This window comes from Neolamprologus multifasciatus, chromosome 5, assembly GCF_963576455.1.
Source record: "Neolamprologus multifasciatus chromosome 5, fNeoMul1.2, whole genome shotgun sequence".
NCBI lineage: Eukaryota > Metazoa > Chordata > Actinopteri > Cichliformes > Cichlidae > Neolamprologus > Neolamprologus multifasciatus.
In genome coordinates, this window is record NC_140443.1 from 21,680,523 (window position 1) to 21,701,875 (window position 21,353).

Genomic DNA, 21,353 nt, shown 5'->3' on the forward strand with positions numbered 1-21,353 from the left:
TTTTCCCTCGTAACTGGTGGTTGCTAGATGGTTGCAAACCAGTCTCTAGATGCGCATACTACTATAGCTTACACCAGGCATACCATAATAGAAGACTGCAGAACAACCAGAGTAACAATCAAGGGTAGAAAGAAACAGGGATGGTGATGATGCTGGATTTTTTTTTTTTTTTTTTTGGGGGGGGGGGGGGGGGGGGGGGGTAAACAGAAAGTGTTGCAGTTTTTGCAGCATTGCTGGAAGGGTAGAGGGGTAAAGTTAAAATGTATCTATTGCCACTTTAATGTGATCCCACAGACATGAACATTGTTTTCCTCTCTCAGCAGAAAAGGTGAGGAAAAAGACGCGTTTATCCAAAAAATATGTGCTCTATCCAAAAACACATCATCAGACAAACATTCGAGATGATTTCTCATTTGTTACTCAGCTTACTCATAAAAAGATAATTTCCTAACAAAGAATCAGCAAAAGAGTTTTGCAAAAAAATAAATAAATTAGACTCTACAAACAGTCGGTCGACAGCCATATAAACAACAAATACTGCCTCAGTTTTACCATACATAAATACAGACGTGAGCCAGAACCTTTGCAACAGAATCACAAGAAGTAAAATCCTGAAAACTGTCACCCTACAAAACCCAAGAGAATATTAAAATAATAATAATAATAATAATAATAATAATAATAACTCTTAAATCTTATCATCGTTTTGCCTTTCTGAATCTGATTCCTCGCACTTCAAAAGACACCGAGCTGGAGCGTAGGCACACCATTTTAACATATCACGCGTGAACAAACTAAAAGAAGGGTAAATGCTCCTCTTGCTCTGTCTCCGTGGGCTTTGACCTTTGATAAACAGTCTGCCGCAAGGCACCAATGCATCACTAATTTTCACTCGTGCAATCAAAGATGATGCTTGTCTCCAGATGGGATAATGAGTCTCTAGTGAATACAAAACAGACACAGATTATATCAGATATATTACACAATATCATTATTGTCACTTCAGTTTCTTTTGTTTCGAACAAAACAAATCCACTGTGATAACAAATTGCAGTTTCACTAAACATCAATGAATATGTTAGCTTAATTTCCAACCTTCTTGCATACAAAAATACATCCGCTGTAATTCCAAAATTCAAAATATCTCCTATCGTGACAGATCTACACATACATGAGTGCACTCTCTTTCAAACAGTTTTCTCCACCGGTCTCTCGCAGCTGATAATAATATTTGAAATCCTATCTGAGAAACTCACAAAGGATCTGAATGCTAGACTATTAAATTACTGTGTGTGGATTTTACAACAGCTTAAAGTGGCCATCGCAGCTTGCCGACGACATCTCAATTTTAGCTGCATGCAGCCAGCTAAGACAGAGGAGAGGAGGTGAAGGTAAAGAATATTATGCATTCAGCGTCCCCCTGTGGGTCTGTGTGTTCTTCTATTTGGAAAACAGCTGGAAAGAGGTGCAGATCAGGCAGCTGCATGCTGGGATCTTAACCACATATCATGGTCTATTCTGCAAGTCTCAGTTTGACTCTCACGCTAACCGACTGCTTTCAACCTTGACACTGCCTCCGCATTTTAAGAACCTTTTAGAATAATAATTACATCCACCTGTTCAAATATGCACTTAAAAATTGCCATTTGAAGGCCAAAGTGACCTTTCTGCTAATATGCTGAATTTGTTGCCAGGGGTGACAGGCATTGTGATTGAAGTAACTGCAGCCAGACAGTGGCTAAAGATGCAGACTGTGGGAAGTTTGCAGGAATTTTCTGAATGAGGCAAATAGATGGTCTGGTATCACAGACAGAAGAGGCGAGATCCCTCTCTGCCCTCCTCCCCTTCACCCTGTGGGATACGAGGGAGCATGGCTGAACGGGTCAGACCCCAGAAACGAGGTGGAGACAAGTCCTTCTTGGTGGCTGTGAACTTCCAACCCATATGGGATCCGCAGGTTCGACACTGAGCAATCGTCCAGGCGTACCTGAAAGCAATCAAAGTGCCACATTTTCACATTTGTGATCAGTAGTGCATACAGTACTGTGTATACTTTTGGCACTTTGCTACAAGCAGAAAGCCTGAAGAACTGTTGCTCAGGACCACTTTAAAAATTACAAGGAGGTCCGGCTCTTTGGAGGCAAGAAAACAATGCAAATAAAAAAATAAAGTGCAACTTAAGATTTATGCACTGTACTCTATTGCCGCATGATTAGATGACTTCCAAGCTCCAAGTTAATGCCAACACAGTGCTCCCTGTGAGTGTGCCATAAGAATAGATTCAACGACGTCTCAGCAAAAAACGCGCCGAATCACATATACAGTAAAGGTGAAACATACAAATGAAACACTGAAACCTATGTACAGAAAGTCAAATATACCTTGAATTCACATCACTAAGAAGTTCACAGTATTACTCTGTAAGCCCAGAGTCAAAGCAAAAACAAAACAAAAGCAAACCATGTCTCAAGAAACTTCTAGAATAACTCTGTATTATTTGGGAGTAGCCCATTTTATCATGTGGCAGAAAAAATAAGTAGTGGTTTGCAACTACAGCAACTGTTGATTTTGCTCATCTGTGTATCAATATTCAGAGCATGCACAGCTGCTGGAGTTGTTTATGTGTACATCTCTCAGATGAGTCGGAATGAGGTCAGATCACGTTTGCACTGAAAAATAAATCGGTCTAGAAGTCATTTGTGTCCAAACTCATTCCTCTTAAGAGTGTGACTGTTTTTGTTTGCGACAGAACCAAATCACAAGTCCGACTCTGGAGTCTGATTCGCCTGGTCGAATCTAAACCTCAACTTCTAAAACTCTGAAACAGATTCTTACAGGTCAGTTTAATTCTGTTATCATTCACCAAATCTCTCACAGTGTAGTTCAGCATTACAACTTTAAAAATATCTTAAAATTTTAAAAGAAAAACTGACACTACTGTCAGCATAAAGTGCTTTGCACAGGTATCATGTTGCAGGAATTTAAATTGGATTATTTTATTACTAAATGAGCCCAGTGACAGCCTGATGGCCTGTCCAGGGATTGCCCTCATGTTTGCCCTATGGCAGGTAGGACAGACTAACACCCTGTGACCCTGAATGGGAAAAGCAGGAGAAGAAGGATGGGCGGATTATTAGTGTAAGTTATTTGGAGGCTTCACTGACTGCAGAATCCAAGATTGCACAACCTGAACATGCATAAAGAGATGCACCATTGATAACCAAGTTGACACAAAGTACAGTACAAAGCATTTTAATTTCAGGCACTGAGCAGTGTCACAGCAACTTGCAGCTACACCAGATGCCATTAAATTCTAAGCCCTGGGCTGTGAGGTATCAAGAGATGTGTCTCTTACTTAAAACATCCATTTATGGAAAGCACACTCATGCTGTGTGCTAAAAATATTTACCCTGGAAACCAGCTGTGCAGCGTAGATGGCCTTCCAACCAGGTTAAGGTTGTTGGCTTTGTAGACAGTCAGCGTTTCGTGGACGTAACCGTGAGGGTTGACGTACGCAGCCATGGGGCCGTACAAGGACAGGCTGCAGAGAGAGGAAGGTGGAAAATGTGTGAATTCAGTAAACTGTTGAGCGAAAACAAAACATCATGAAAGTGAGACACTGAAAATGAAAAGGGGAAACGGGCTTTAAGAGGTCTAAAATTGAAAATGCCAAAAAGTTCAGCTGTGCTCATCATTTTTATATTAACAATGAAGACAAATTTTCTGTCTTCATCGTTTCCTTCTTAGAGCATTTTAACTCTTTTGGGTAATGTTTTCAGTGGAGCTTCTTAAGAACTTTGAATCTCATCTGTGCTATTTTCAGCTAAGCTAAAAATGCAACATAAAAGTGCAGGCATACACATGACTCACACAATTTTAAAAACTGATTGCTTGACCACTAGATGGAAGGACTTTGGCTCTGATATACCGTGAAGGCATTTTACTGGCATGGTTGGTATCCACTTCCTGCCTTAGTGGGAGAAATCACCTCTCTCCTGATGGTCATGATCTCTTTCAGAGCGACAGAAGAATATGAAAATAACATGCATCTTATGCTAAGACCTTAGCACCACCAGATAACAACCCATTTGGTCTGATTACACAGTGGCATCATTAAAACATGGAGAGAGAAAAATGAGGAAATGTCTTTTAGAGGAGTGGTGTTCATCTCCAGGACCAGTGAAGCTGTTCTGTTAGGCTGAGGTTAAGGCTTCTAATGATGGGTTTTTTTTCCTTTATTTGTCATCTATCTTTAGCTGGAGGAGAACATTTGCTCCTTTTCATGGAGCTAAGAGTGAAATTTGGAAACTCAAAAGGACTGCGCAAAAGTTTCAACTCATCCCTAGAGAAAAATGGAAAAAAAGTGCAGTGATTTATTAAAACATGTGCAATGATACAATGAAATACAGTATCTAAGGTAAAATAAGAGTTTGTAAAATGAGCTTGAAAGTCAATATTTACTATGATCACCTTTATACTTTGTCTTTTGTTTGTTTTGTCAAGATTATCCCACACTGTTTCAATAACCTTGAGAGGCTAAGCCAAGACTGTTATCGTTCCATTGTGCATTTTTCAAAATTGGATTCGTCTTTCAGACTTTCCGATATTGTTCATCTGCTGATGTTACTTCAGCCTGTCATTTCTTCTTTTGTCCTGTCCAGTTTCCCTACATTTCTTTCAGGACAGACTATAGACAATGCTGAGACATGGCAAGTTTTCCTAATATCTCTTTGCGAATCACCTTGTTGGTGCAAAAAATACTATTTTATGCTGTAAACTGTATTATCTGTGGCATTTATTATAGAGTCAACAAAAACAAATGTGATTAAATTATGTGTTTTGTAGTAGGCTGCCAGTAACAAAGTACTTGGTAAATTGGTTGTTTGTATTACGTCTCGACACAATACTGGTTCATCACTTGAGCTAGGTGCCTTTTTGTGTTACGTGGCTTAATAAATAAAAACATTCCTCTCAAAATGGTCAGTTACAAGGTTTACACTGAAAAAGAGTGAAAATGTCGAACGTAAAACTTCCAAAGACCTTCAGAAAAGCCTGAAGAACTATTACTTAAAACAACTTGAAAAAGTTACAAGAAAGTCTGGCTGCTTGGAAGCAAAATATAAAGAAATGAAGATGACTCAAGACTTTTGCACAGTACTGTAAGTGGTAAAATTGTAAATTGACTGATTCTTGTATAGCGCTTTTCTACTCTCCTGGAGTACTCAAAGCACTCTATACAACATGCCACATTCACCCAATCACACCCATTCTCACAAGCACCTTCTCTATACTGAGTGCTTCCTAACTACAGTCACGCACATTCATACTCCAATGGATGCATCGGAGAGCAACCTGCAGACTGGAGTAGCCAGGGATCAAACCACCAACCTTCCGATTAGTAGGTGACCTGCTCTACCTCCTGAGCTACAGCCAGGCGGTAGAGCAGCTCCTTTACAGCACTAAACCCACACCATGAATGATGTAAATCTAATCCAAAGAGACTGCATTTTCAGGTTTAAAGTATCAAAAGCCAAACACAATCAGAAATGACGCATCAAAAGACATTTTGATGTCCCACACACACAAACACGCTAAGTACAATCAGACCCAAAAACTTCATGTTGAGTCAGTCTTTAAAGCGGTAATATGGTTACATTTAATGTACTTCTGCTCTGGCATTGAAAGAAGATGCATTAGCACCAACAGAGGCAGTGCTTCAACTATTAGTCTGCTTGCCTCTCTCACACATAATCACTCACTGACTCAAATTATATGGATGACAAAACAGAGAGTGCACTTTTCTCATAAACCCCTAAGAATGTTCTGGGCAATTTTATGACTGTTCAAGGTTTTTTGTGTCACTGTTGGACAAACAGATTAACCATTACACAGCAAACCGTCAGAAAATGACATTATATAACAGTGTGCGTATAAGAGAGTGCACTTAGACTGTGTGAGTGAGGAGGTGTAGAGAAGCACCACTTACTTTCCTGATGTAACCCCAGAGTTTATGTAACTCTCAGACAGACAGAACAATTGGTCTTGACTTTGACGTGCTAATAATTTCAGTGATTACAATGAAGAAAAAAAACAAGAAGAACTTGGATAATAAGACATAATAAAACTGTCATATACCTCCACCCCCAATTATGCCAGCAGCTCCGGAAACAACTCAAAAAACGTAATTTAATTTCATGTGTTTTTCAATAAAATAAAATTTATAAAAACCTGAAGCGCCTACTACACTTCATTATTGTTAAAAGCAGGAAAAACTGCAGACTTGAACATGGAAATCTGTAAAATCTGTGAAGTTGGTTACATCATCTTTTATTCTATTACTGAATCCAAATTTCCAGTGATGTGAGAAGGATGTTACTAGTGCTGAGACAGAACCACTATGTGCTGATCATTACCAACTTCTATTTTAACAAAAATCAAAAACAAGCGCTCGCTCACCTGAAGATCTCATTTTTTGTGGTGATTTCCGTGTCCTGGCACTGTTTACAGCACAGCGACGTGCACTGAGGAGCAGGGAAAAGAGGGTTTTAACAATATGTATACATGTCACATATTTAAAAAGCAAAGCGTCCACTGTTGAGGCTCATTGAGGGCGTTATATTAATCATGCCATTCATCACGCTTCCACAAATGCAACTCAAAACATGGCCCGAGCTCAGGTCACGTCAGTGTCGTTGGTGAGAGGGATTATTATCCTCAATCAGAAAGAAGGGACAACAGATAATCGGCAAACACATTTAACGAGCACTTCACAAATCAAGCTTCAGCTTCTGATTCAACACAAGTGCGACACACTGATCACTGTTTATATAAACATGCCTGGGAAAACATTAGGCATTAACATTAACTTACCATCCTCCTCCTGAATCAGTCATCTGAGCTTGCTAACCAATTAGATGTTTGTTTTTCTAATTTTACTCCTTATTATTTGGATTTGGCTAACTGACTAGAGTCACACCTTTTAAAAACCATTTTTCATTCACAACATAGAAAACATGTTGGTAAATAAGTCTGTAAATGACTAAGAACTGACGAGAGGAATGTTGGCCTATTCTTCTCTGAGTCATTTGATGTTACGTACTGTATGTTTACACTGAGGAACAATTTGTTGCAGATTGGTGAAGGCCAGCCCATCTTTACTTCTGAGGAACTCTACCTCTCTAAGGTGCTTTTTATTTAAAAAAAAAAAAAAAAAGTTATACCCACTCATGTTGCCTCTTGTCAATTTAATTCATTAGTTGCAAAATTATTTCTTTTTAGTACCTTACTTCCTTTCCCAGACTTTTTTTGTTTTCATCCCAGCTTTCAGAGACATGGCGCTGCCATAAAACTGTTTAACATATCCTCTTACCCCAAACGGTCGCGGCAGATGGCCACCCCTCCAGGCCAACCTAGTTCTGCTGGAGGTTTCTCCATGTTAAATGGGAGTTTTTCCTTCCCACTGTGGCCAAAGCGCTTGCTCATAAGGGGCCATATGATTTTGGGGTTTTTCTCTGAATTTATCATTGTAGGGTCTACCTTACAATATAATGAGCCTTGAGGCGACTGTTGTTGTGATTTATATTTAATATTTTTAAGTACCTTGATTGCATTCTATTTTTTTTAAAATTTGTTATTAGATTAAGACCCCGATATCATAGTGTGAGCCACTATGATATCAGATGTGTTGTCCATTCAGAGAGCCACCGGTCATGGAAGAAAGGTAAAGAGCATATCAGGAATGATTTGTGATGGAAGTAAAAGGAAAGGTGAGATCGGGTGTGTCATATACAGTTAGGTCCATAATTTGTTGTAATTAAGCATCTTTACACCACCACAGTGAGTTTCAAATTAAAGAATCAAGATTGTAGACTTTGAGCTTTAATTCCAGAGGCTTCAAGTCCTGCATTAACTGTGTGGGGATTTCAGCCATTTTTATACAGTCTCCCATTTTCAGAGACTCAAAAGCAACTGAAAAAAAAAAAATACATAATTTTAATAAGGAGCCTAAAGTCTAAAACTCATGAAGAAGACTCTTGATTGGAGAACCTGACAGAACCTGACTTAGTTAGATGATCTTAACTTACATATATTACATATACTTTATTTCTCATTAAATAACGGGGAAAAGGCTTCACCTAGCCTTGTCAGTCAATCGTCCCGTTCATTTTGTATCTCTGAAAATGAGGGACTATGCACATAAATTGCCAAAATTCCTAAACAGGTAATACAAAGCTTTCTGTAAAAAACCTTTGAATGAAAACTAAAACGCTGCAGTTCAATCACTTCAATCTTGAGTATATAAAATCCACTATGTTGGTGTACAGAGGCAAAATGACAAGAAATGTCACAGAAACTTATGGACTCAATTGCAGGTTCGAGATAAAAGGTCAGGAAGCAGAACTGTAGGTAGTTTCTCATGTGAAGGAGATTTACACTGGGAATGAAAATGATGGACAGGATTAGGAATGAGCATATTAGAGGGAAGGCTCACGGACAAAATGAGAGAGGAAGGAGAAATGATGGTTATCTTTAAGAGAAGGTTATTAAAGTTTGAGCTTCTGGGAAAGAGGGGGGGGGGGGAAGAAGGCACAAGAGGTTTGGGGATGTTGTGAGAGCAGACAGTCAGGTGCTGGACATGTGACAGAGAAAGACAAAAAAGACTGGGAGAGATGAAAATGTATGATCAACAGTGTGGAGTCCTAATGGGAGTATCTAAGAGAAGAAGGAGTAAACAATGTGTGTTTGATGCTGATGAAAGCCCCGTGAGGGTGTAACCCGTCTTCATATTAACCAATACGCTACACAATATAGGAGCTTTAATGCAACTCCTCTCCTTCCCTTCTTTGATTTTACTCTCATTAAGCACTCACACATAGCTTTTTGTCATCCTCTTCAGATGAATACAAACAAAGTAGCTATTAGTGTTCTCCACCGAGCATGTGTGGAACATGTCTTCCTGTGCTCAAGTACGGCAATGACTCAAGAGGGCCTAAAGAATAGTCTCTGTAAATATTGGACCTGACTAAAGGGATTAGAAGAACAACTACCAGACCAGAGATGATTTCAAGTCATCTGGAGTGGGAATTAAATGTTTTTGCCAAATGTAACAGTTATGAAGCAATTTCAATCGCAGCAAAGTGATGAAATCACTGACCAGCATAAGTGTCCTTACTACAAAGCCATACTGCTAACATGGCTAAAAACAACCTGTGACTGCTTTGGCCCACATGACTGAGTAAAAGCAGATCTACAGTGGCCAGAGTGCTTTGTTTTGAGGTTTTTTTCTTTAATTGAAATATGGATATTCTTTTGCTGTGTCCAACCTCTCCCTAAAATCAGATCAACAAACAGCTGATGTTCACTGCATGCTAAATACCGGTCCATTAACCTTAAATGCTGCAATGACTGCTTTTGACTCTGAAAACTGAAATATTGCAGTACTAACACATCTGTCAGCCCCCGTCAGACATGGTTAAATATAATAAGACACACCAGAGGGACACTGTGTGCTCAGTAAAGCACAAGTAGGAATCTTATCACTGCATAAGACGAATTATGTCTGAGGTTTGGGGCAGGTCAGCGAGGCTGTTGGTGACTTTTACTTACCCGATCCATAATGTCTAGCTCACAGCGAAGTCTCTGGATGGCGCTGCCAATCTTTAATAGCTGGAGCCGCAGAGCATCATCTATGGGCAGACAGGCTGCTACTCTGTAGGAGAAATCTGACAGAGCGTAGACAGAAGGACAAGAGAGCGATGAAATAAAGAGGACATAAAGTACAACGAACACAAACAAATTGCGAGTGTGCATGTTTACATACAGATGAGGACAGAATTATTAGCCCCCCTAAAAAAGTAGTTCCCAATGGGGATTGCGTACCATATTTTACTTTGCACACAGAAGCAAAACAATTTCACAAGAAACAGAAACAATCAGGTGAAAATTATTAGCCCCCCTGATGCTAATAATCTAGTGCGTATCCTTGTTTCTGAGTAACACCTTGCAGATATTTGTTGTGGTTCTCACACACGTCTTCTGAGCAACCCCAGCCCATTCTTCTTTGGTCAATCTCCACCACCCCTTCTGGTCTTCAGTACACACCATAAATTTTCATTCGGATTCAAGCCAGGGCTTTGTGCAGACCAGCCAGTAATGTTCACTTTGGTCTTCTGATAGCAATTCTTCACCAGGAGCCATGTATGTTTTGAGTCACCGTGCTGGAAGACAAAGCAATGACCCAGAACCAGTTATGCTGCTGACTGCTTTCTTTTAAAATCTCCATGTCTTTCTTCATTATTCCTTCCACCTTAATGAGATTCCTAGCTCCAGATGCACCGAAGAATCCCTACATGATACTCCGACCACCATGTTTCATTGTGGTGCTCTCTGGGCTGTCCACCGCTCTTCTTCCTCCAAATATAAGCAACGTTTCTGTGGCCAAATAGTTCTGCGTAATCTTTTTCCAGGTTGTCTTTAACATACTTCAGTCTGGTTTAAAAGCATCTTTTTCTACAGAAGTGGAGTTTTTCCCCTTCAGGAACCTTGTAGTCCATTCCTGTGTGGCATTCCAGTGAGTGTCCTTTGAGCCTACAATTTCTGACTTTGCTAAATCATTTACTAGTGTCTCTGCATTTTGTTCTGGGGTCTTTAAACACATTTCTCACTAGTTTTCATTCCAGAGCGTTTGGAAGCCTTTTTGGCTTCCTGCCTCTGCCATTCTTGTTCTGTACTGGTAGCTCTCTTTGAATTTATTATTGATACGTCTCACTCCAGTTCGTGACTCTCAGAAAACCTTGTATATCCATCTCCTGCCTTGTGACCATCAACAATTCCTTTTCTTAAATCTAAACTGATTTATTTTATTTTTGGCACAACACTTTCTCAAGTGACATTCTGCAAAAAAAACTAGTGTGTTTAGAAAAGCTATGTAGAAATCCCCCTTGACTTCATCACTTTAATAATAAGGGAGGTAATAATTTTGTCTTCATCTGTACCTGTACCTTCTGGAATAAAATCAACATAGTCTGACCTACTGCATTCGCCGGGAGGGAATCATCCTTCAGATTCTCATCCCATTCGTGAAGCTGTTTCTTCACCCTGTTCATGAGCGACTCCTGTGAGGTGAACCACCAGAAGCCGAGAAATCTTGGTTTATATTCATTTGTGTGTCATGTTTATATATAGAGGAGGAAGTGCCGCGGGCTGCAGTACTTACTGAATCATAGAGTGCGTAGACCCAGGGTGGCCATGGCGTCAGACTGGCACAGTGAAACTTTCTCTGTGGTCAATAACACATGTATCACTTAAATCAAATCTAATCTGATGATTGTGGAAGCAACACAAGATCCGTCCCTTTGTCATATAGAGAAGTAAAAGTAGCATGTTCCAGGTCACAGTTTTGCACATGGGCTACTTTCACATCCAGTGTTAATATCACCTGCACAGATACCTTAACATGTCATCTACTTATTCTCCTGTAACAGTAGACATTAACATTTTCTCCTACTAAAACAATCTAACACCTGCCAACATATCTGCACTAAGTCACTTTCTCTACTGGTTTTAACTGTATTGATTTATTTCACATCTTTACATTATGAAACACATCAGCTGCAACAACTAGTCAATTCATGTGAGTGAACTGGATTAAAATGAACTATGTACTAACTAATCACACCATAGGTTATACGTACAGGTTGTATTTCGAAATGTCAAACAATAAAGATTAGCATGTCCAACTCCAAACATGCTGAACCAGAAAAATATCAAGCTATAATTCAGCACTCAGTTAAATGTAGGCAATATTTAATATTACAAGACAGAAAAAAAAGCCGCTTATTTTTTTTTTTTTTTACCATTTACAGTTTATGGAGGTAAAAATCCCAGAATTTTTGGACAATGACACATTTTTTGCAATTTTGCCTCAGTACTTCACCACAACAGATCTGAATCAGTCAATCAAAATGTGTTTGAATTGGCAGGATTTCAGCTATAATTCAAGTAGTTTTACTAACTGCATTAACAGTTTAGGAATTAGAGACATTTTTATCTTGTTTTTTTTAAATTGTTTTTAATAACAATATTCAGGGGCTCAGAGGTAATTGGACAATTGAATGTTAATCAGTATAATGGGCAGATGAGGTCTCTTCCCTCGTTAGCGAGATGTCATTGGAAGTGAGGGAGGCCATCATTAGACTGAAAAAAGTAAACAAACCTACGACAGCACAAATTTTAGGTCCAAATCAACAATCAAAGGCCTGAAAGACCACAGAAGAACCCTACCAAATGATCATAACCAAATTAATTTAATAGCAACATCTGACCAAGTCAAGAACACTCAGTGATATACAGTTGTATCATTGTCAAAGTCTACAATTAAGAGATGACTTCATGATTGGGAAAGGAGGTGCAAACTACTGGTTACACTAAAGAACAAAACCACTGATAATCGCCAGTGGTATGACTCACCCTAGTAGCAGAGACACCTGTGGGATCAATTTCAAAATCCTACATGAACTTCTTCTTGTGTTATTGCGTTTAAAAGATTTTCAGAAAACTTGACCTTGGGCTCAAACTCAAGGTCGTTGAAATTTTTTATTAGCTGCACCCACTCTATTAAATTCATACATTGCCTCATTCTCGAGTTATCACATTCACAAACTCACAATCATCCCGCTAACTGTGATGATGACAATACCCCTTCAGCCATAAGAGGACAGATTAGACTTTCCCAGAAAACATCTAAAAGAGCCCGCGTAGGTCTAAAATAAGTTCTTTGGACAGATGAACCCAAGAAGAACTTGTACGAGCTAGGAAGAGAAAAGTATGGCGAAGGAAAAAACAGCCCTTGAGCCAAATCAAAATACATCTGTAAAACATAGTGCAGGAAGTGTCATGATACAGGCATGTATTGTTTGCCAGTGGAACTGGACCACTAGTGTTTATTGATGATGTGACTGCTGATAGAAGCAGGAGGATGAATGATAAAAGTGTACAGGGCTATTCTGTCTGCTCAGATTCAACCAAATCCTGCACTTCACACTGCAAATGGATTAAGCAAACTGCAAAAGCGAGCTGAGATTTTCTCAAGGCAAAATATTTTAGATATTCTTCAGTGGCCAAGTTAGTCACCTGATCTCAACCCAACAGAGCATGCTTTGCAGTTATCAAAGACTAACATTATGTTAGTTTGTCCAATTACTTTTAGGTATTTAATGCAACATTTTAGGAAAAATTGTGATTTGATTTAAAATCTACTGTGGTGGTGTAGAGAGGCATAATCTTTTTTTATGTCACTGTCCAAAAACCTTTGGATCTAACAGTATAGGATTAGGGTGGGATTCAGTCTCAGGGTGAAAATGCTCATTTTGCTCATGATTCAAATGGAAACTTCACCACATATTTCTAGTAATTCTTTGAATGTATTTCAGGTCTTCATTTTTAGACAAAACTAGACTTTGATTATTTGAACAGGCACCGACTGATCTGATGTTTTACTGAACAGTTTCTCAAAGTGGAAAAAATACATTTTGCATCTTAGATGAGGAAATTCATCTTAACTTTCTTGTCACTGTCATCTGATTCGAACATCTCCAAAAGCAGAAACTGTTACTTTTAGAAAGCGCACACAGATTTCATATTTGTGCGTGATTCTCTGTACCTGTTTGTAGTTATTCCACCAGCACTGAGCCTGTTTGCAGCTCTGACTTGGAGGTTTGGAAGAAGGGTGCATGTGGAGCCTGGACAGAGGCGTTAGCTGCACAGCGGAGAGGGGGTCTGGAAGGATTCGTTCTGGAAGGATCTGCACTTTAGCCTGTTTGATCCTGAGAAGAGGAACAAAAGCAGACAATAACAAAGACCCGTGACACAAAAGAAGGGAAATGTGAATGATGACAGCAGAATATGAGTGAAACTGAGCAGGCAAATAGTAGATTAAACATTGGTGCACTGGCCAAACGCTACATTACAGGATGTTTGGATCATTGAGGTGATCACAAAAAGGTGCCATCTGCAACTGATTTTAAGGGTTTGTTAACTGGGGTGTAATTTCTGTAGCATGATACACATTTTGTTTATCAAACAATATGAAATATTGGGAAAATGCACAGACCTCTGTCAAATAAGGTAACACAGACTCACTGTCTCTACTGGATGTGACTGATAACCCTCCACCTCCACCCGTGAAAGGCAGATTCTTATCCCTGACACACCCTACAAATATTTCCCTCTGCAGGAAATCTTAGAAACATTACAGGGAGGATGTTTACTGAAATAGAAAGAATAGACAGAAAAAGTACAAAGTATATTTTAATTTTAAACCAGAGAAAGAGCAGACTGCATGTAATTGAGTGATTGATTAAATGCTGTATTTTCCAAGAGTCACAACAGAAGGTCAACACAATCATGGCAACCACTGTATGTGTATTATATAACCTCAATTAGAGAAAAGGAAAATGCCTTAATAAAGCCTCATTTTTATGGACAGTATGTGCCGATGATTTCCAGGGAGGATGTGGGTTAATATGATCTATTACATGACTTCAATAGATACATCTTTATCAATGCTTCCTTTGTTTTCAGTCCAAAAAGACAATATGCTTTGCATTTACACAGATGCAAACTAACTTGAAGAAGTTAACGCAGCTGCACTGAACTCTGGAATAAGTCAGAAACATAAATCTGTTGTTGCAACAGCCCTCTTACTGCCTTTGTGGCTGTTTCACAAATTTCAACATGTGAGGATGATTCTAGAGGTGGCAAAAAAAATATTGCTAAAGCATAGTATTGTGATTGTGATTTTGTGTGGTGATATTGTATGGATCTGGAGACACTAAATATTGATATTTTATTAAATACATTAAAATACTCTGGGAGTACTATGCACGAGAGGGCATCTCATGCATCCTGTGATAATGTTAGCCAAGCAAACTTACATTAAATCATCTCGACCGAAAAACCATCCAACACTGGACACGCTTAGCTTGACCAAGCTACTTCCAAATTAAAAGCAGGCTAATGACTCAGTGACACAAGTAAAAATAGGACTTATGGTGGCGAGATGGTTGCATGACCACTTGTGCAGTCATAAGGCGAATGCACAGATCACCCAAGAGGAGACAACCTTTCTGCAAACAGTCACATTCTGATTTGAACTGACTGCAGTCACTCACAGAGAGATTGTTAAAGGTTTGCACAGACATGCTGTCTAATTTATAAATGCAGACAGTTTGCCATCAGTCTGAATGAGTTTTTGTCAATGAGCACAACTCGAGGGGACTCGACACAACTTGCTGTCAGCTGGTTGTATTCTGGTTATGTTCCAATAGAAGAGGAAGACTGCTGAGCATAAATGTAATCGTTAAATGTGAATTTCAGTTTATGTAGACAGCAACACATATGCAAATTTCAATGATTTACCATTGAATTATTAGAAGCAGACTGCGTGTAATTGCCAACTTGCCCCATTCAAAGGTAGACCGATTACAGACTCTTAGTGATAAGTGTTGATATGCTCGACAATCTCATTTTGCAGCAAAAAGAAAAAAAAGAACTAAAATGACATAACATTATCTTATTGGATAAAAGAGATACTTTGCAGTTGATGATAAATTGCAATATACAGTATGTTATTAAAATACACAACATTTTGCAAAATGTTCAAAATCATAATAATCTCATATTGTGTAGTGTCTGTTTACCACCTCTTGGTAATATAGATAGGTATAGAGCTGACATCACCTCTACACATCCACATGCACATCCGCGCAATGCTGAATTGCTGTAGTCTCTGGTTTCCACAAGCAAATGTTTTAAGAAACTACATTTCTTTTAAATAAATCTATTAGAGACAGCCTCCATGCTACTTGTTTTGAAGCAGTTTGTGACGCAATAAAAACCAGTGTTTTTAGTTGATTTTATGAAGTGTTAGATTGCCCCCTAGTGGTCAAATACTGTGTGACTGTTGACGGTGTGTCTCTGTGCCATTATTGACATAGTTTTCCTTCTCATCTAAATGTGTTTCTGACTTGTTGTCCGGCTGAAAACCTGCAGGTATGCAACTCCTGTAGAAAACAGCTGTCTCACTAAATGCAAGAAACAAAGTTTCCTTTTTTACTGCAGAAACTCTGAATTAAACAAGAAAAATGTTTTGCACCCATTTTCTGTTCCACAGCTGGCTGCATTTTTTTTCCTTTGTTCCAGGAAGTCAGAAGTTGGAGCAGAGCCCAGTACACCGAACTAGACAAACCATTATATTGCATCCACTACTGACCTGCTCAGAGATATCGTATTTGCATATATTTTATTTTAATTGGCATTTTTTAAGGGTTATATGTGGCTTTGTTGATTTGTCGCACATCTTTGAACCAGGGATTGGCAGTAAGAATTCAGCCCCGACCTTTGGTTTAATGCTTTATGAGGGAACTTCAACTTACCCATCTGCTTGAGTTCTTATCTCGTGGACCTTAAATCGCTGCCTCCCTATAGCCTTCACTTTGACTGTTTCAATGCCATACTCCTGCTCCTCTCTGTATGCATAGATTTCAGCCGTAGTTCCAAACTCTGCATCCGGCTCACCTGTATCGCTGCAGACACACATCAGATGCAGAAATTGAAATAAAATACTGAGAATTATCCACCTCAGTGACCCACAAGAAACAGTTTACATAAAGAAGAGTCATGGAAATTTGCAGCTGTGGTCACAAGGTTACACACACTCAACATGGACATGAATGCCATAGTAATTTTGGCTTAAAAACAACAACAACAAAACAAACAAACATTACAACAAGAATTGGGGTACACAAGCCTGGATTTATCTGGGATTTTCTATAATCCACAGAGGATCTGCCACTCTTCTTGGCAGAATTGTTAAGAGTGTGTTTCAATTCATTGATTTCCTGGTATGGACCTGGCTTTTAAGTGTTGTCTACAAGTTTTCAATTGATTTGAGGTCTTTAGAAAGACCATTCCAGAAGCTTTTACCTGCTTTAGCCATTCCAAAACAAGTTTTTATGTGTGTTTGGGATCATTGCCCTGCTGAAAGATGCAATTCTATACAAGTTTCAACCATCTAGCTGTGAGTGAGTTAAAGTTGAAGAATTTAAAGGTGGTACACTTTCATTATTTCATGTACTTTGTGCCATGTACCAGAGCCACAGGCAACAAAACAAACCCGGACCATGATGCTATCACCACCATATTTATGCAGCTAGTACTGTGTTACTAGGTTTGCAGCCTCACCTGACGCCAGTGTCAGGTAAATAACATGCGACCACACCCTCATGCAATCACCTGAGGTGCAGGAAAATCTAAACACCTGTGCCACCATAACAAATAAACAAAACATAAACATTCATTTTGGTTTTATAGTGAGGTCCTTGGACTTTCCCATTGTTCTAAGTATTGGTCAATCCTGGGAAAGAGACACTACCCGTTGTGGTCAACCGTGATCAGAAATGAGATATTAATAGACCTAAGACTTGTCAGGTTAAAAGACACTGCATAACCTTCACATATTTGGAGATTTAAGTGAGTGTGTGTAAGCCAGAGTGTATAACTTTAACCCTCCATGGATTAGAGAAAATCCAAAATAAATTCAAACTTCTGATATATGTTTTACAATCATTCAAGCCTGGGGGAAAAAAAACAGTTCAAAGAAATCATTAAAAGCCCAAAATTGCAGTGACATTCATGCCTATGATGAGTGTTTGCAACCTTCTGACCACAACTGTATTTTCTTCAAATGAAAACAAAAAAATGCTTTCAATTTGTAAGAGCTGTGCATCTTTCCATGATTGCCAGTATACACAGAGATTTTAACAGCATCATTTAACAGCACACCTGTGTGCGAGCACAGCAAAAGTGCGGTCTCTCTGGATGACGTTCCTCATCATGCTGACCTCCTGCGGCCTGAAGAGCTGCAGAGGCAGCGTCTGGCCCGGCACCAGCATCACAGCTGTGTGTGGCAGCACAGGAATGGTCTGACAGCTGTCGTCATCGTGGACCGTACGGCCATGAAACTCCTCCATGTCTGAACCCAGGTACTGGCACACAAAAAGGGGGTTAGATTAACACAGCAGCTGCAGAGAAACTAAAACTCTGAGTAGGATCACATGCATGAAAGCAAATCATGGAAAAAGAGATGTTAGAATAAGAGGGATTGTGATGCATGACTCACTGAATGTGATGTGGGAAGACTAGGGTCAAAGGTGATGATGTTGGGCTTTTCTGCCTCCTCACTGTCTCGATCTTCGGTCTCCATGTCATCCTCCTCTTCCTCCTCCTCATTGTCTGTCACAGCGCACAAGTGTACACAGAGAGGCTAAGTTAGGTAGCTCGTTGACAAGCCTTAGACGTAAAAGCTTCACCTTAATAAATCGCACTGATGGCATAATTGAAAAGAAAGCGAAAGCAGAGGGTTGAGACAGTGAGTGTGATCACTAACAGTGGCCTGCTGTGGTGGTGTGTTAGCTAGAATTTAGCAGAAGGAAGAGAAACGCATTGTCCCGGTGAAAACACCGAGCGGGCTTTCGGTCATCTTAACGGGTACCTGGTAAGAGCTGTAACTGGTTCCCCATGTTGTCGTTGGCGTTGTCTTCCCCTCCACCCCTCTCGTCAGCCATATCCTTGTGTTTACAATACTAAGTCTTCTTCTACGGCGTGTCAATGTGCAGTACCCGCGGGAAATATAGCGCCCCCCGGCGACATCGCTACATAATGCACACTGTTGAAATGCCATTTTACTACGGTGGCCCCGAGGGGCCAAACGAAAGCAGAATAAACGCAGCAAAAGCATTAAAAAAACACGTCGGGGGAAAAAAATAGAGGAAAAAGGAAACAAATTAAAAAAGGAAATTAGAAATAATAAATAAATACAATTTTTTAAAAATAGCTCAAACGCGACAGCCAAAAAGTAAAATTCTAAAAGTAAGTACTGGGTTTTATCTCACTTATTTGTGCAGCGATATAAATGTTCCAATGACAAAGATCATGAAAAAGTTAAATTTGGCTGCATGTCAGCAAAGCTATGTGACATTAGTGATGTTAGTTAGTACTTAATGCAGGTTCCACTTGCTTTTAAAGCTTTTACTTTATGATGCACGCCGTTCAAAGATCGACTTTAAAAAAACTTTTAAAATGACATTACGATTTTATGGATAACTAATGCCAGAATATCCACAAACAGAACAAGCTGAAACATGCAAAAAGGATGTGAATGCTGCAAAAACCTTAGCAGACACCTGTGGAGGACAGGAGGACCTTGACACTGAGCTTAAATCACTTTTACAGCCCCGCACAAACAGCACGATCGATTACACTAATGTTAATGTTAGTTCGTTTATTTTGCTGCCCTAGCTGGTTCTGTTGGTGGTGTTGAGCCATATTTATTTTAAGAAGAAACAAGCAGGCAGTTCACTTGCTAAGTTAAAGGATAGTAGTTTATTCACAGGACCCAGACATTTGGCCAGTGTACAAACTTAACCACTTTATACTTAAATTTAGCTCTCATCTTATTTAGTACCCCTAATAAAACAAATACTAATAAAAACAGGAAATAGTCCTTGTGCTATTTTTGTACTAGTGTATAAAGCCTGAGCCTGTCACCTTTCTGTCTGTCCTGCACCTTTGCCTTCTCTTTTTCTTTCTCTCTGATTGTTAAATAAAAGTATGAACATGTATTTATAAGTTAAACTTGTGTTTTAATCACACGTTTGATTTCCAGTCTGAGAACTAAGAGTGTTGAGAGTCAGGACAGACTGCATGACATCTTGAGGAAGAAGCTGATAATCCTCCGCAGAGCAGAGTGGCACAGGAGACGGGGAAGAGAGAGAGCCAGGAAACGAGCAGCTTTTATTGCTAAAACAACTGCTCGGGACAAGCACAGCAGCCAGCTGAAATGCTCAATAGAGGAGGTGAGTCACTTCCTTCAAGACATCATGAGTGACCCACAGAGGGAACAAGATTTGGGACCTAATGAAGCTCTCGTCAACCCCCCATCAGCAGAGTTTAAGTTGACAGAGCCAAGTTTGAAGGAGGTGTGTGAGGTCATCAAGTCAGCCTGCTCAGCATCCTCCCCAGGTCCCATAAGCACTGCCCAGAGCTGCTCCGACATCTGTGGAAGATCTTAAAGGTGATATGGCAGAGAGCAAGAGTTGATGACCAGTGGAGGTGCACAGAGGGAGTCTGGATTCCCAAAGAGGAGGACTCGAAAAACATCAATCAACTTCGGAGCATCTCGCTATTGAGCGCAGAGGGGAAGGTTTTGTTTAGCATCATCTCCCGGAGACTGACCAAGTTTCTTCTTAGAAGTAGCTACATTGATCTGTCAGTTCAGAACGGGGGGGCTCCCAGTAGTTCCTGGTTGCCTAGAGCACACTGACGTAGTTACACACCTTATAAGAGGAGCCCACAAGAACAAGGGCGACCTGGCTGTTTTGTGGCTTGACCTGACCAATGCCCGTGGGTCTATCCCACACAAGCTGGTTGGGCGTGCTCTACACCTCCACCATGTTCCCAGCAAGATCAAGCACCTGATCTTGGATTATTATGGCAATTTCAGACTGAGGGTCACTTCTGGGTCAGTGACTTCAGACTGGCATCGCCTCAGGAAAGGTATAATAACAGGCTGTACCATCTCAGTTATGCTCTTTGCTCTCGCAATGTACATGGTGGTCAAGGCCGCTGAGGTGGAGTGTAGAGGGCCGCTAACTAGGTCAGGACTGATGGCATCTCACCATCACAATGCCATCAGTCCCAGGGTGCAGGTGGATGTTATGAGGTCTTGAGAGTCTCATCTCAGGGGCAAGGATGAGTGTCAAACCTTCCAAGTCAAGATCTATGGTGCTGAAGAAGGGAAAGGTGACGGACAAGTTCCGGTTTTCAATCTCAGGAACTATAATCCCGTCCATAACGGAACAACCAGTCAAGAGCTTGGGAAAACTCTTTGACTCCAGCCTGAAAGACTCTGCTGCCATCCAAAAAGCAAATGCTACTGCACTAAATTCTGTAACTAAATTACAGTTACAATAATGTCGTTACTTGTGTTACAAAGGTTCTTCAGTTATCTGAAGACCAGTTGGTTAACAGTTGGTCGTATTTTACCCAGTAGGCAACGATCGGTAAATTAATTGAAATTATACAACTCAAATAGAGATATATATTGTCTTTCTGTGTATACTTTAGTTTAAATTTACTTTAAATTAAAAAACAAAATAAAATAAAAACTTTGGGATGCATATATTCCAGAAATCCACACATTCACTGATAGCTACTATTCAAGTTAAAATTACCACAGTTCTTAATGTCCAAAAGCTAACCTTGTCTTCTGTGAAATTTTTCAGTTTTCAAAGCAA

General features: G+C 39.8%; 1 protein-coding gene across 1 annotated transcript; it reads right to left on the reverse strand.

Annotated features, from left to right (window-relative positions):
* Nucleotides 1–190: 190 nt before the first annotated feature.
* crbn (cereblon) lies at nucleotides 191–18,681 on the reverse strand. The gene is made up of 11 exons (XM_085159355.1): nucleotides 18,551–18,681; nucleotides 18,179–18,291; nucleotides 17,842–18,044; nucleotides 16,434–16,583; nucleotides 13,661–13,823; nucleotides 11,216–11,278; nucleotides 11,030–11,114; nucleotides 9,607–9,722; nucleotides 6,457–6,521; nucleotides 3,410–3,541; nucleotides 191–1,987 (listed from the first exon to the last, which is right to left on the reverse strand). Exons 1-11 carry the CDS (start codon nucleotides 18,621–18,623, stop codon nucleotides 1,804–1,806), a joined length of 1,347 nt encoding a protein of 448 aa, XP_085015481.1. The 5' UTR covers nucleotides 18,624–18,681; the 3' UTR covers nucleotides 191–1,803.
* Between the last annotated feature and the right edge of the window lie 2,672 nt (nucleotides 18,682–21,353).

What these genes read in the sequence shown, in the direction of transcription:
- crbn (XM_085159355.1), bottom strand. Translation starts at nt 18,623, where the DNA reads ATGGCTGACGAGAGGGGTGGAGGGGAAGACAACGCCAACGACAACATG. An exon ending in GTCTTCCCACATCACATTCA is followed by an intron (nt 18,045 to 18,178) that starts GTGAGTCATGCA and finishes TTTGTGTGCCAG; the next exon opens with TACCTGGGTTCAGACATGGA. An exon ending in CCTCCCGGCGAATGCAGTAG is followed by an intron (nt 9,723 to 11,029) that starts GTCAGACTATGT and finishes ACGCTCTGTCAG; the next exon opens with ATTTCTCCTACAGAGTAGCA.